Genomic DNA, 15,241 nt, shown 5'->3' with positions numbered 1-15,241 from the left:
AGTGATAAAGTTGTCACTAGCTGAGTACTTACAAATCAACCAGATTGCACTGGGGTCAGCCGCTCATCCCAGGTTTGTCCCTGTCTTGCATAGCGTGTGACAAACTCAGTCAGATGAAGAATTAGAGGAGGTTCCTACAGAGGAGGAGGAGGAGGCGTGGTGCAGACATCTGCACTCCTCAACGCGGCTTTCAACCTCAGCTCCTAGCTGGCTGGTTAAGTATCTCGTGAAAAAGCCGGGCGGTGGTGGCGCACGCCTTTAATCCCAGCACTCGGGAGGCAGAGGCAGGCGGATCTCTGTGAGTTCGAGGCCAGCCTGGGCTACCAAGTGAGTTCCAGGAAAGGCGCAAAGCTACACAGAGAAACCCTGTCTTGAAAAAAAAAAAAAAAAAAAAAAAAAGTATCTCGTGAAAGGCCCATCCCTGCTACATACAGGTAAAAGCTCCAAAAGGTGGAGCAGAGACTGAATCCCAGACCTTAGCCGAAGGGCACACAACACTTGGAGAGACAGCAGGAACCCAGAGCCGCAAACTATAGTTTGCGGGGGGCGGGGCTCCGAAAGGGGCGGGCCTTATAGGCGTGGTCTTCGGGAAAAGAAAGGCCTTGAAAGGTAGGGATTGTGGGCGTGGCTTAGTAAAAGACAGCGAGGGGCGTGAAATAAAAGTGGGGTCTTGGAAAGAGGTGCGGAGGGTGAGGGAGGGGCTTCGAGGATCAGGCTTTTGGAGGGGGAAGTAGGTGGGGAATTTAATGACCCGCACGAGGCTGGCTTAGGGTCGGGGAGGCGGGGCTACCGTATCGCATTTTCTACAAACATGTCCCTCTTCTCTTGCCGTAGGGCGAAACCGGAAGTTCCTATGAAGAATGCCTTAAAGTTCCGGGATAGAGCCGGCACCATGTGGGAGCTGTTCTGAAGAGTGTTGGTTGTCGAATCCTGCTGTTATTCCGAGTTCAGGGTGAGGAGGAGCACGGTGCGGCCATGAGCAGCCGCGGCTTGGGACGGGTTGCCAGGGTGGGCCTTGCAGCCGTGGTCCCCGGGTTGGGGAAAGCATGTGTTGCCGAGGTATAGTTAATGCTGTTACCGTGGTGATTGAGTTTCGCGGGTTCTGGAGTGCCTGAGCGGCGGGTTTCTGTGTCCTCGAGCGTACTGAGCGCGGTGTTGCCTGTGCTGCTAAGTTAAGCCGCTTGAAGTTTCGAAAAAAACTTTCCACGATGTTTGTTCTTAGCCCGTGTTTTGAGACATCCGCTCCCTTGCAAGATGACGTCCTTAGCCCAGCAACTCCAGCGACTCGCCCTCCCTCAAACTGATCCCAGCCTCCTATCTAGACATGAAGTTGCCTCTCTGTTGTTTGACCCCAAGGAAGCGGCCACCATCGACAGGGACACCGCCTTTGCCATCGGTGAGCCCCCTTTCATTTAGCAAAGCTCCTGGAGCAATGGTATGGGGGAGGGGGTGCTTTTTCTGTGTTTTCTTGTCTTCTACGCTGTTCGCTTCCCGAGCAGTTTCTAACTTTGTCTTGTTAAGGGGGAAAAAAGCAATCTTGCTAGATGCTTGAATGTATTTATAAATAGTGGTATCTTAAATTTCACAAAGCAACTAATATGTAAAAAGGAAGAAAAGTAAGGAGACTGAGACAGTGACAGGTGTGGGAGGAGTTCCAGAACTGAGTGTAGTTATACTAAGGATTGAAAAGAGGGGTTGGGATGTAGTTCTTGGCATGAAGTACTTTCTCTTTTAGTGAGTGAGATCAATTTATCCTGTACATAAAACCTAAAAGCAACGTTTGTGAGTGTATTACACATTCTAACAGAGTTTTTGGACTTAGGGGTAAGGAAAACTGTAGAAGAATATCTGTTGAGTTTGCTTACAAAGAAGTTACAGGTGACTCCTCTTCTAGGATGCACTGGCCTGGAGGAACTTCTTGGAATTGACCCTGCCTTTGAACAGTTTGAAGCACCGTTGTTCAGCCAGCTAGCAAAAACCTTGGAGCGCAGCGTTCAGACCAAAGCAGTGAACAAACAGCTGGATGAAAACATTTCGTTGTTCCTCATTCACCTGTCTCCTTATTTCCTGCTTAAGCCAGCCCAGAAGTGTCTGGAATGGTTGATTCACAGGTAGCTAACCATGTTAGTCCTTTACAGACTTAAATAGTTGCGAACACCTGCTAAAGCTGTGTTGTTAGCTGTAGCTGACTTAGAAGATTAATATATGATGTCTAGAATGTGAAGTGAGCATACTCTTAGTTAAACATGCAGATCTTGAGTCAAATGGCCTATTTAGTATGTTTAGTTTTTTTGGGTTTTGTGGTGTTTTTTTTTTTTGAGACAGGGTCTCACTGTGTATCTCTGGTTGACATTAAACTCACAGACATCTGCCCTTTCCTCCCCAATGCTGGGATTAAAGGCATATGTCCTCACTCTTATCTTGTTTTGTTTTGGGGTAGGGTCTCATTATACAGCTTGAGCTGCTTTTTAACTAAATTACTTCCTTACTTCTTTCTTTTTTCAGAATGTGTTTTTCTATGTGGTCCTGTCTGGCCTGGAACTCACTATGTAAATCAGATTGACTTCAAACCCATGAATCTGCCTGCTTTTGCCTCCCAAGTCCTGAGATTAAGGCTTTGAACTCTCTCTCTTTGTCTCTCTCTCTCTCTCTCTCTCTTGACAGGGTTTCTCTGTGTAGTTTTGTGCCTGTCCTGGATCTCGCTCTGTAGACCAGGCTGACCTCAGACTCACAGAGATCCCTGGGATTAAAGGCATGTGCCACCACTGCCTGGCAAGGCTTTGAACTCTTGCTCCTACCTCCGTACTGTGGTTATAGGCGTGTGCTATCAGACCAGACTTAACTTCATTAGTTCTAAGGAGCAATGTACTTTGCCATTGCAGATTCATTCACAAGGACAAAACTATTAAATTCTTTCTTACCACACTGGAGGTTAAGACTATCCTTTAAAATATCAATCCAAATCAAGTAGTATTAGTGATGTGTAGTAAGCATGTACATAACCAGATCCTGTACTGTACTGTGTGGATGCTAGGAACCAAACTTTTGACGTCTGCAAGAGCAGCAAGTCCTCTAAATGGCTGAGCCTTCGCTCCAGCCTCTTTTCACGTAACTTTAATTCAGCAAATGTTAAGTGTGATAAAAATACCCGTAAGTTGTCCTTGGTGACGGTCTTTAAATAAATACCTTAATAAAAGTTTACACAAGATTTAGAGAGTTAGCTATGCCAGGATTTGTTGAGAAAGTTTCATGCAAGTAGTGTCTTGGTTAATATTAAATAAAGCCTGTATAAAATTAATAGGAAGCAAGGTCTGGCACTATTAAGAGTACTTATAGGAGCTAAGGAAAGGGCTCAGTGGTGAAGAGTGTTCACTGCTATCAAAGAGGGCTTAAGGTTGGATTCTCAGCACTCATATCAGGGGCCACTTATTGTTGGGGGATATTCGATCACACCATGAACCCCGAGTTTGCATTGCATTAATTAAATAAAATTAACTTTGGTTCAGAAGGCTGCATAAGCAACTAGTTGACAGAAAGCAATCATAGAACCTCAGAAGGCATCCAGGAGAGAGACACAGGAAATAGTAGGGTGGGGTTTGGAGTGGCACAGCTTTTCTGGTTTGGTGAAGTGGAAGCATGGCTCTTTCAGAGACCCCAGCAAGGAAGGAAGGCTAGCTAATTGTGACCCAGCCTCTCTGAGCTAGCAGGTTTTCACCCCAGCCTCCGAATTCTGAGTCTTATTTATAAATAGAATGATAGAGATTTAGTTAAAGCTACCTTTAGCAACAGCTACAGAGCCAGTGCCTTCAGGAACAGGATTCCCACCAGGCTGCTGCCTGAGTGGCCAGGCCGCTGCTAGAGAAGCAGGCCGGTAACTTTGGAGCTGCAATTACTGAAATAGTAGATTAAGGTGCAGCCACTGTGCCAGAGGTAAAACAACAACTTACAGCTACCTGTAACTCCAGTTCCAGGGGATCCAGTGCCCTCTGACCTTTGTGGGCAAGTGTATGCATGTGGTGCACAGGCTCATGTGGGCACTACATATAATGCATCTTTTTTTTTTAAGTACATGTGAAAGAACAGAACAGCTTAGATATGAGCAGTCTCACTTGGAGAGAATCAGGCAAAGCACTAGAGGAGAGCTGGAGTATATAGGTTGGGAAGGGTTCAATGAACCTGACAGAAAAAAATGAATGCTTCTTAACATTCTTAGCATACAAGGACTGACAAACAGCTTTTTCAAATTATGTGTGGTTGTCATTTTTTTTTCTATCTGAAGAAATTAATATGATTTTATTATCTTTTGGTTTTCATGGGACGTGGTGACACATGTCTTTATTCCCAGCACTTGGGAGGCAGAGACAGGCAGATCTCTTGAGTTCAAAGCCATCCTGGTCTACAAAGTGAGGAACAACCAGGACTACACAGAGAAACCTTGTCTCGAAAAAACAATCAAAATTATTATTATTATTATTATTATTATTATTATTATTATTATTTGAAGTATGGTGGTTAGGAAAGTTGTAGAAGGTGACTGGAACACACATAAACCTAACAATTGTTGTCTTGTTAGCCAGTTAGTTTTCTGTGGTTTGATGATGATGATCATCACACAGTTTCATTGAATTGAAAGTGAATAGGGTATAAATTTTGATACTAAATATTTAAAATGTTATTGCCTCAGAATTGATTGAACCATGTTGAATCAAACTTGAATGCAAAATAGAGGGTTTATTATCTAAGTAGTATTTATCTTGTTGAGATTGATACTCATTCTAGGTCTTTGTACTTCATTGAGACAGGATCTGGACCTTTTAGAAGCATGTGCCTGCCAGGCATGGTGATACACTCTTGGGAAGCACAGGCAGGTGGATCTCTGTGAGTTTCTCTGTGAGACAAGGCCATCCTGGTCTTGTCTACATAGCAAGTTTCATGCCAGGCAGGGCTACACAGTGAGACTGTCAAAAGAAAAAAGAAAGAACAAAAACAAGTACTTGTGAACTTTGTATTTTGTGTTGATTTTAATTGTTTCATATTTTTCCTAGGTTCCACATCCATCTTTACAATCCCGATAGTCTCATTGCTTGTGTTCTGCCATACCATGAGACACGGGTATTTGTGAGGGTGATACAGCTTCTAAAAATTAGTAATCCAAAACACAAATGGTTTTGGCTATCTCCTGTTAAGGTAAGATTGTTAAATACCATATTCATTCATGTATATAATTATTATAAATCATGATTAAGGTTTTTTGTTTTGTTTTTGCTTTTTTGTTGTTGTTTGTTTTGTTTTGAGACAAGGTCTCACTGTAAAGCCCTGGCTGGCCTTAACTCACAGAGATCTACCCTCTTCCTCCGTAGTTACTTGGCTAGTTTTGTTTTGGGGGTAGAGTCTCACCGTATAGTCCAAGCTGGTTTTGAACTTTCTCATTTTGAGAAAAGTTCTCTCTGTGTAGTCCTGCCTGGCCTGAAACTCACCATGTAGATCAGACTGACCTCAGAGTCACAGATCTGCCTGCACCAAGAGCTAATGACAGATGGGGGTAAAGCTAGCAATCAGAAGGAACAAGAGGGAAAGAATGGGGAGTTTTGGATTCAATTCAGTTTAATTTAATTTGGGAAAAGTAAAGCCCTTAATGATTCTGGGAATAGTCTACTATTATCTATACCATTTGTTTCCTAGCTTTCTATTGAAACTCTAATTAATGACATCTAGTATTTATTTAGTACCTGACGTTAGACTAGATATTTTACATCACACTGTCTTAGAGTCTCAAATTCTTTATAGAGGTGAGGACAGACTCGGAAAATTGAAGCTACTTGCTAGAGTTCCTATAACTAAAGTGGGCACAGTAGCTATGTGAACCCTATTCTTTGCACTGTACAATGCTACTTTGCATTTGTAATTTTGGTACCAAAGAAATTTTTTAAAAGATGGAGGGTATGGAACTCTTAAAATACTTACACAAATTAAAAGGATAAGGATAACTTGAAGAGCATCAGGAAATTGTTAAAATTGAATAAGATATTTGGAACGAAAGGATAGTTACCCTAGAAGAAGGACCTAGTAAGGTCTGCCCGCAATAGAGACTAGAAGGAAGTAGACGTATGTCATAGGCAGGAACCTTACTGCATGTGAGTGTGCTGGTAGGGCTGGGAGAAAAGCTGATGAGGATGGAAGTAGACCAGCAGACCATGGGCCTGTGCCAGGAGCTAACAACAGGTGGTAGTGAAGTTAGCAATCAGAAGAGCCTAGAAGAAAGGACCCCCCAGTTTAGAAGTCAAAAGAAAATTTCAGAATCTGGATGTAAATTAGTCAGGCTAAGTGGAGTTCAAAAAGTCTAGCCTGTGCTAAAGCTGCTGCTCAAGCTGCCTTTCCCAGCATTCATGCTGCTGAAAACATGAAGACCATTTCTCCTCCTGGTCTTGCACAGATCTCACCACAATCTAGAAACTCTTTCCAGGTATCCAAACCTCACTCTCCCATCAAGGGTTACTTGCAGTCTTCATTGAATTGTTTTGTTATTGTTTAGTTACAGACCATGTACAGTAGCAGTTAGTGGGAATAGCAGTAGAGGTTGGCCAGGGTCTGGATCTGTTTCTGCTATTAGGATATTGTGAGGCAGACAGAACAATGTCATGTTGACTCAAAAACCAAATCCTACTAGTAGAATGATTAAGATCTAGAGAATTGAGATTAAATATACACTTAAGTGGCATATTATGAGTGTTTTGTACTGAATTCTTCTCCATTTACTGTTACCTGTTCTTTGGAGCCTCTAGAGTTTCTAAGAGTTTATGTGTTAATCTCATCAGCACCACTTATAAGGAGAGATTGTGTCTGTGTTGATGATTTGCCACAACACAGATGTTACTAGATAGGGACTTGGGGTCGTGGTCAGTTGGCAGTTATTTCTCATAACTTGTTCTTGTTGTCAATAACAGCAATCTGGAGTGCCCTTAGCTAGAGGAACTTTGGTCACCCATTGCTACAAAGACCTTGGATTCATGGATTTTATTTGCAGTCTGGTGACCAAATCTGTGAAGGTGAGCCATGAGTGTGTTGTTGAATGTATGGACTCATAAAATGATTGCTTGCTCTGAGAGAGGAAACATATTCAGTGGAACTTGGAAGACTTTCCTACATTTGGTCTGCTCTTTGGGTGCATGAGCAGGTGGAAAATCAGTGTTTTCACCAAAAGACATTTTCTGTAAAAATAAATTAGTCTGTTGCTTGTCAAATTCCAGCCACAGTGACTATTAAATAGAAACTAAGAATGTGAACAAGCCTGTCAGGGACATCATCCTTACTTAGCATTGCATATTATGATACTTAAAGAGCCAGAGTGCTTCAAAAGAGCCTGCATGTGTGCTGTGTTCGCTGTTTCAGGCGTTCGCTGAGTATCCGGGAAGCTCAGCTCAGTTGAGAGTGCTCCTGGCCTTCTACGCTTCCACCATTGTGTCTGCTCTAGTGGCTGCTGAGAACCTATCAGACAACGTTGTTGCCAAACTGTTTCCATACATCCAAAAGGTTAGTCAAGTAAATCTTTTTTTTTTTTTCCTTTTTGGTTTTTCAAGACAGGGTTTCTCTGTGTAGCTTTTTGCCTTTCCTAGAACTCACTTTGGAGACCAGGCTGGCCTCGAACTCACAGAGATCTACCTGCCTCTTGCCTCCCGAGTGCTGGGATTAAAGGCATGTGCCACCACTGCCTGGCCAAGTAAATGATTTTATACATAAAGGAATTTGCTTGCTTTTGAAAATTTCATGGAGAAATATGTGTTTTTAAATTGGTAGTTTATTTTGAATGGTTGATAAGATTCAAAGAAAGTTAAAGACTTTTCAGTTATTAAATGGGTATCTAATAATAAATGTTGGCTTTCTTTCTGTGTCCTAGGACTATTTTCTTAGTCATATTTTTGTCTTAGGGGAAAGAGAAAAGAAGAGCCTGCCCTTGGAGCACAGGCTCTCTTTCCTGTCCTCTTAGCCCTGGTGTCTTTCCCACCTGCCATCTCCTAGACCCTAGAAGTACAAGTTCTGCTTGTACTTCTGCAGTACAATACAGTTTTACTCCCAAGAGTGATGAGATGGATGTCTCCCTTCCAGAGACATGAGTTTACAGGTCAGGCAGAGCTTGTTGCCTCTTGTTGGGATGTGTAGTGGATGTCTGAGTTAGGAGGCTTTCCTGAAGGTCGTCCCTTCTCATTCTATATATACATGTTTCTCATCTCTGTGTCCACATAGGAAAGGAAGAGAACACCTTGATTCTAATTCTTAAGAGTCATTGGCTGTCAGTGTACATTAGCTTTTATTGGTCTTTTTTAACTTACAATGGTATTTATTTATTCATTAGGTAGTTTTAAAATTACATTTTGCTTATGTGTAAGAGGACAGCTATGTGAGCCTGTTTTTTCTCCTACCATGTGTGCCCTGAAGATCAGGTCGTCAGGCGTGATACCAAGTACCTAAACCCAATGAGCCATCTTGCCGACCTTGGGGGATTTTTGTTTTGTTTTGTTTTGAGAGAGAGCCTTTTGCTGTGTGGACCACACTAGTTTTGAACTCATGTTCATCCTGGCTCAGCCTTTTGAGTGCTGTGACAGCTGGCTTAATTTGTTTTTTGTCTTATACATGGAAACATAAGAATTGTACATAACCGTGGTGTACCATGTGATGTTTTGGTATGTGTATTTACTATGTTTAACATTTAAATCAGGCAAACATTGACATTTCTAATTTGTTGTACTTAAGTAGCATGTTAAATAGAAGAACATAATTCTATATTTTGTCATTTTCCTTATATTTCAAAAATATTTAGGGGTTGAAATCATCCTTACCAGATTATAGAGCTGCCACATACATGATAATCTGTCAGATTTCTGTGAAAGTAACGATGGAAGATACCTTTGTGAACTCACTGGCATCCCAGCTCGTCAGAACATTGACCAAGGTTCCTTCTCAAGTCAAGGATGGATTAGGTTGCCTGATAATTCTCTTACAGCGACAGAAGCCAGAAGCCCTTGGGAAAAAGTATGTACTGTTTTATAGTTGGAGGCCAGGGAAGTTGTTTTGAATAATTTTTGGTAAGCTGCACTGCTTTTTAAATTGCTGCTTGTCTAATTTGTCGATATCATGAACGTTTGTTTCTGTCCAGGCCATTTCCTCACTTGTGTACTGTTCCAGACCTTATAGCACTGCTTCATGGGATCTCCGAAAGCTATGATGTCAGTCCTCTTCTGCGCTACATGCTTCCCCATCTGGTCGCCTCTGTGGTTCAGCACATTGCAGGTATGTGGCTTCTGTTTGGACCCCAAAACCTCCTCAGTTCCAGCTATCTTCAGATAGGACAGACACTGGTTGATGGCTTTAAACTATTGAAAATGTCTTCTGTCCAGTTGTTTCTATGTAACTGGCCTGTTAGGTGAAAATCTTTAGGGTTGGGCAGGTCCACAGAAGGGAGGCTGTCATCCTGGGAAATTTCTCAGGATTCTGTTATTTAAATAGGCTCTGGAGTAGCGAAAGGATTTGGCCAAGTAGACCTTTGCTTTCCATCTAGCTACTTAATGATCTCCAGTGTTTCATTTACAGTAAGTATCTAGCTGCCAGAAAGTAAGCCAAGAACATTTCACACATAAAAATCCAAATTATGAAAGAAAATGATAATTTGCATTATTTCTCTTTGCCTCAATAAACAGAAAAGAAAGTAAATATTTGGTTCTATGGCTTCTTAGAGAACACTAACAAAAACACCTCTAAATTATGTTAAGTCTGATGAATATTAAGAAAAGCATCTCGCTGGGTGGTGGTGGCACACGCCTTTAATCCCAGCACTCGGGAGGCAGAGGCAGGCGGATCTCTGTGAGTTCAAGGCTAGCCTGGGCTACAGAGTGAGTTCCAGGACAGGCTCCAAAGCTACACAGAGAAACCCTATTTCGAAAAACCAAAAAGGAAAAAAAAAAAAAGAAAGAAAGAAAAGCATCTCTAAAATTATGTTGAGTCTGATGTAAAAAAGGTTTGCACAGCCAAATCTTGACTTAAATCTTTCATTTCAGTAGAGTCTAGAAGGTGGCGGCAGCCTCGGTTTAGTCAGGAGGCACTGACGTGAAAGCTTAGGCTGCTTTCAGAGATCTAGGTTATAGCCAGCTTCACTAACTTTTAGTGTCATCTGGGGAAACAATATGTTTTTTGCACTTCTGTTTTACTCTTGATATCTGTATTGTGATTAAGCTTATTGAAAGCATGGAGGATTTCCAGTGAAGGGAGAGTACTTGTACACAAAAATGGTGTGAAAACTGTAAGTTACTCAGTAGATAAAATATGCATTTGAATATCGGTAAAAAGAGGCTGGGGAGCTGACTCAGCATTAAGAGTGCATACTGCCCTTGCATAGGACGCAGATTAAGTACCCAGCACCCACACTGGACAGTTCATAGCTGTCTGTGACTCCAGTTCCAGGGATCTGATGATTCCCTCTGGCCTCAACAGGCACCTGCATGTATCTGGTACACATAAGCTCAAAGCAGGCACACAGTCATAGACATAAATAAACAAATAATTTTTTTCGAAGATAATTGTTAAAAAGCTAGAGCTATTAGTATATATGTTTTTAAGTTATTACTAGAAAATTTTTCTACTATAAGTAAATTTAATCATCAGCATGCCAAAAAGAATATCCCTAACTCAGTTTTCATCTGTTTACATATTAAGGAGAAGAAACCGAAGGGATTGATGGTCAGATCTACAAGAAACACTTAGAAGCGATTCTTACAAAAATACCACTGACGAACAATTTAGATCACCTACTTGCTAGGTAAGGTTGTTTATAACATGCTTCTGGCTTGCATATTTTTGACTGAGTTCATTTCAGGATTCATCATTAGCTTTCTGATGTCTTTTGCTTGCACTGTCTATATCATTTCACTAATTATGGGTGTTGAATCTAACAACTGACAGCATAAAATGCAAAAGTAAAATTTTCTTGATTGTAGTTAATGCTTATAGAAGAAAATGAAAATGTAATAGTCCAGCTAAATCTGAGTTGTGTTTACGGGTGTTTAAATTTTTCTGTTAATAAATGGATGTAGTGCCTGAAATAGCACCTCAAAGCTGATACTCAGTAAATGTTGCTTAGAATCTTAATATTGAGAGTAGTTATGCCATGAAAATTATTTCCTCCTATTCTCTGAAAGGCATTTCTGTCTCCCCTTTTCATTCCCTGTTTGATTGACAGTCTGATGTAATGAGTAGAATGTTTAGGTGTTGTAGTTAGACATAGGTTGGAATCTGGCTTAATGCCACTTCAGCTAGAATAGTAGTTTCAGAAGCCAGTCCTCCTGGATCTGATTTTGCCATTATGCTAGGTGAGAAGAGAACTGCCTGCAGGTGTGCTCATTTGTATGCGTGGAGGCTTAGTTTACACTCTGGAATCAGAACAGCCTTTACAATTTATAGCCCTCCTCCGCTCTTTCTGACATAGAAAGAGTTACTACACATTTGACTTCTGTTTGTTGCTGTTTCATTTGACCTCAGGCAAATTGGAAGCTGTTCTATGCCTTGTTTTTTCATCAGCAAAATCAATATTTCTTTTGATTTGTAAAGCACTTAGTACATAGCAGAGAGCTCATGAATGATAACCCATATCTACTGGTGTTCTGCTTTCTTTTGCAGCCTTCTTTTTGAAGAATACATCTCATACAGCTCCCAGGAGGAAACCCATGTTAATAAAATAGCTTTGCTTAACGAGCAGTTTCTTCCACTTATCAGACTTTTAGAAAGCAAGTAAGTTGAGTGGGTGTAGGCGTTCATCTTCAATGCTGATCTGTTCTACAAAGAATAACTTGCAAGTTGTGTCTTAAAGTGATGATCGTAGATACTTTTTCTACTTTTTCTTTTTCAGAAAGGGACAGTATATTTAGAATGAGATATATTGAAAGACAAAAGGAAATAGGGGTTGTGGTGGGTCTGTGGACAGTATAATTTTTTTTTACACCAGAGACTTTTGTTGTTGTCTTCATAGTGACAGACTTACTCAAGGCTTTATGTATAGTATGTGTTCTGTACATGTAGGGGAATGTGGTTATAGCTTTATCAAGAATATTGAATGAACTATAATTCCTTCCTAGATACCCCAGAACATTAGATGTTGTGTTAGAGGAACACCTGAAAGAAATTTCAGGCCTTAAAAAGCAGGAGCTTTTCCATCAATTTATTTCTCTCTCTACAAGTGGAGGAAAGTATCAGGTAGGTTGTCCTTCCCCAGCACAGTTACAACAGGAATTGGTGTTGTGACTATTTGAAGAGCACAGGCAGTCATTTCCTGCTTTCTTCCATCTTTGAAAAATGTCAGAGAGCTGAGGATTTATACAGTGTGTATAGTTACTAGAAACGGCTCTGGGGCAGGAATCATAACTGAAGAAAAATGTAACATTCAGAAAACATTGAGAATTTCATATGGCGGTTGTCACTAATGGGTGGCTTCACAGGCTTCCAGCATGCCTTGTTACTCTAGGTGTACATCTGCCAGAGCAAGAGTGCAGTCACGTGATCATGGCCATGATAAATCTTAAGAAATTTTCTGGGGAATTCAAGCCTAAATACTAAGAAATTGGATAAGTTCTTATAATTAGCCTTGAAAATGAATATTATAAAAATAAATGCACTTTTTTCCTGAAATTGGGCTATTAGTTTCAGTGGTATATTTCCTCTTTTTTTTTTTTTTTTTTTTGGTTTTTCTAGACAGGGTTTCTCTGTAACAGTCCTCGTTATCCTGGAACTCACTCTGTAGCCCAGGCTGGCCTCAAACTCACAGAGATCCACCTGCTTCTGCCTCCTGAGTGCTGGGATTAAAGGCGTGCGTCATCAGTAGTGCATTTCAAATCAGGTAGATAGGTAGATATCCTTTGTAGTTTGATTTTATGCGTCACCTAAGCTGTCACCAGTTTGAGCATCTTTTTGTTATTTTCTGGGTTGTATTCTGTCTTCAGTGAGGTGCCAACTTAGTACTGTCACTTGGAATTATATATCATAAAAAGTGCTGAGTTACGTTATAATGCTGTTTCACTAAACTGAACCCACACATTCATCCACACAAGTACACAGAACACACCATGTATAACATTTATGTTTTCATGTGGTGTAACTCAAACCGTATTCTAGAGATGAATTTACTTTTCTGTTTCTACATTTAGATGGTTATTGCACGGTATATTGGGCAGTGTAAGGTGTTTCCTGTTTTCATTTTTTGTTTATTTGTTACTCAGATTAAGTGAAATAATTTCATTATTATGTTGGACTTACAGTTTTTAGAGGATTCTGACACGTCTTTGATGCTCAGTTTGAATCATCCACTGGCTCCTGTTAGACTACTGGCTGTTAACCACCTGAAGACTATCATGAAAACATCAAAGGTTTGTGTCAGATAGCTTTTACTTTTGATCTTTTCCCCCTTAAAACGACCAGTCTAATTCTAGAGTAAGAGATTGGAGTTTCCATCAAGAATTCATATTGTATAATTACAGATAACTCAAATTTTATTGCTTTTTAGTTCTTTCAAAATATCTGACTTGTTAAGTTTTTGAGGGTTTTTTTGTTCATTTATGTTTTTTTTGTATTGCTATTTTTTAAGGATTATAGTTAAATTTTAAAATTACGTTAGCCGGGCGGTGGTGGCGCACGCCTTTAATCCCAGCACTCGGGAGGCAGAGCCAGGCGGATCTCTGTGAGTTCAAGGCCAGCCTGGTCTCCAAAGCGAGTTCCAGGAAAGGCGCAAAGCTACACAGAGAAACCCTGTCTCGAAAAACAAAACAAAACAAAAAAAAAAAAGCCGGGCGGTGGTGGCGCACGCCTTTAATCCCAGCACTCGGGAGGCAGAGGCAGGCGGATCTCTGTGAGTTCGAGGCCAGCCTGGACTACCAAGTGAGTTCCAGGAAAGGCGCAAAGCTACACAGAGAAACCCTGTCTCGAAAAACCAAAAAAAAAAAAAAAAAAAAAAAAAAAAAAAAAAAAAAAAAAAAAGGAAATAAAATTACGTTTACTTATTTGTGTATGTATGTATGTATTTTGTGCCTATGCATGTATACACAAGTGTCTGCACAGAGGTGAGAGAAACATTTGTGGGTTGGAGGACCACCATGTGGGTATGGGAGATTGGACTCAAGTTGTCAAGTGTGGTGTCAGGGACTTTCCCTCACAGCCATCTCACTGGCCTGTCATGTCCCTCTGGGCTCTCTGACTTATCAAGGACAACTCCTTAATTAAAAGATGGCATTTAGATTGTATATATGACGTTCAGTGAGACTGGAAGAGGACTGTAGCAGACAGTTACCAATCTCAGAAGACCTGCTGGAGACGACTTGGTTCTCATTTGTTGTGCTCTCAGAGCTGAGCCTGGCCTCCACACTGGTGTTCTGAGGTGTCTTTTCCAGTGGAAAGCTTGTGAGCTTTGTTGCAATAGTTAATTTGCTTTTCTTTTGCTCAGGAGGGCATTGATGAGATTTTCATTAAGGAAGCTATTCTAACCCGATTAGGTGATGATAACGTAGATGTCATTTTGTCGGCTCTGAGTGCTTTTGAGGTGAGTAAATGTGTTCTGTGGATGTGCAAATTTTGTTTGTAAATACTTTGTTTTTCTCACATGGTGCTTGACTCTAGGCGGGAATATGTTTGGAAATCAGTTCATTGAGTGTAGTCTGGTGATAAGTCTCAAAGAAGTAGCCAGACTGCACAGTTTGCTGGATAAGGAAGTACTACAGAAAAGAGACAGGCTTTGTGACAGCAGCCAGTGTCCCAAGACTATGGCAAATTGGATCATGAATGCTGCTTGAGAAATTGTTCTCGTGAGTAAAAAGGAAACCTCTATAAGAGAAAAGTTCTCACAAAAGAGATACTGGGATTCTTTGGAGAAAATCTTTACAATTGATCATCTTTTCAGTTTTATTTTAGAAACACTTTACATATTTGACAAGTAAATATTTACTCATGTTTTCTTCCCCCGTCTAGATTTGCCAGCAACACTTCAGTGGAGAGGAGACCGTTTCACATCTTCTGAATCTCTTCCAGAGAGCAGAACTGTCAAAGAATAAGGGGTGGTATGTGTTTGCTCTCCTCCGTCCATGCTCTGTGCGTAGCGGAGCTCTCAAGTTCACCCTGCTTCTCTTCCTTTTCACTAAGGATTTAATAACTTAGTGATTGACCTTTTGCTCAGGATTGTAGAACAGAGCTTTAAAGAAGTTTTTTTTGTTGTTGT

The 15,241-nt window shown here is 40.9% G+C and overlaps 1 protein-coding gene across 1 annotated transcript in view; it reads left to right on the top strand.

Annotated features, from left to right (window-relative positions):
- The first annotated feature begins 840 nt into the window (after positions 1-840).
- Positions 841-15,241, top strand: part of Heatr1 (HEAT repeat containing 1) — a 48,089-nt gene continuing 33,688 nt past the window's right edge. The window contains exons 1-14 of the mRNA XM_059263411.1: positions 841-952; positions 1,223-1,396; positions 1,895-2,111; positions 5,046-5,187; positions 6,945-7,046; positions 7,390-7,530; positions 8,816-9,027; positions 9,152-9,285; positions 10,705-10,807; positions 11,665-11,775; positions 12,120-12,237; positions 13,296-13,403; positions 14,474-14,569; positions 14,995-15,083. Coding sequence (XP_059119394.1) covers positions 1,255-1,396; positions 1,895-2,111; positions 5,046-5,187; positions 6,945-7,046; positions 7,390-7,530; positions 8,816-9,027; positions 9,152-9,285; positions 10,705-10,807; positions 11,665-11,775; positions 12,120-12,237; positions 13,296-13,403; positions 14,474-14,569; positions 14,995-15,083 — 1,715 coding nt within the window. The 5' untranslated portion in view covers positions 841-952; positions 1,223-1,254. The remainder of the gene's footprint in view (positions 953-1,222; positions 1,397-1,894; positions 2,112-5,045; positions 5,188-6,944; positions 7,047-7,389; positions 7,531-8,815; positions 9,028-9,151; positions 9,286-10,704; positions 10,808-11,664; positions 11,776-12,119; positions 12,238-13,295; positions 13,404-14,473; positions 14,570-14,994; positions 15,084-15,241) is intronic.

The sequence above is a fragment of the Peromyscus eremicus genome, chromosome 5 (assembly GCF_949786415.1).
Source record: "Peromyscus eremicus chromosome 5, PerEre_H2_v1, whole genome shotgun sequence".
In the NCBI taxonomy this organism is placed as follows: Eukaryota; Metazoa; Chordata; class Mammalia; order Rodentia; family Cricetidae; genus Peromyscus; species Peromyscus eremicus.
Note: the sequence above shows the minus strand (reverse complement) of the source record. Positions and strands in the feature narration are given on the sequence as shown.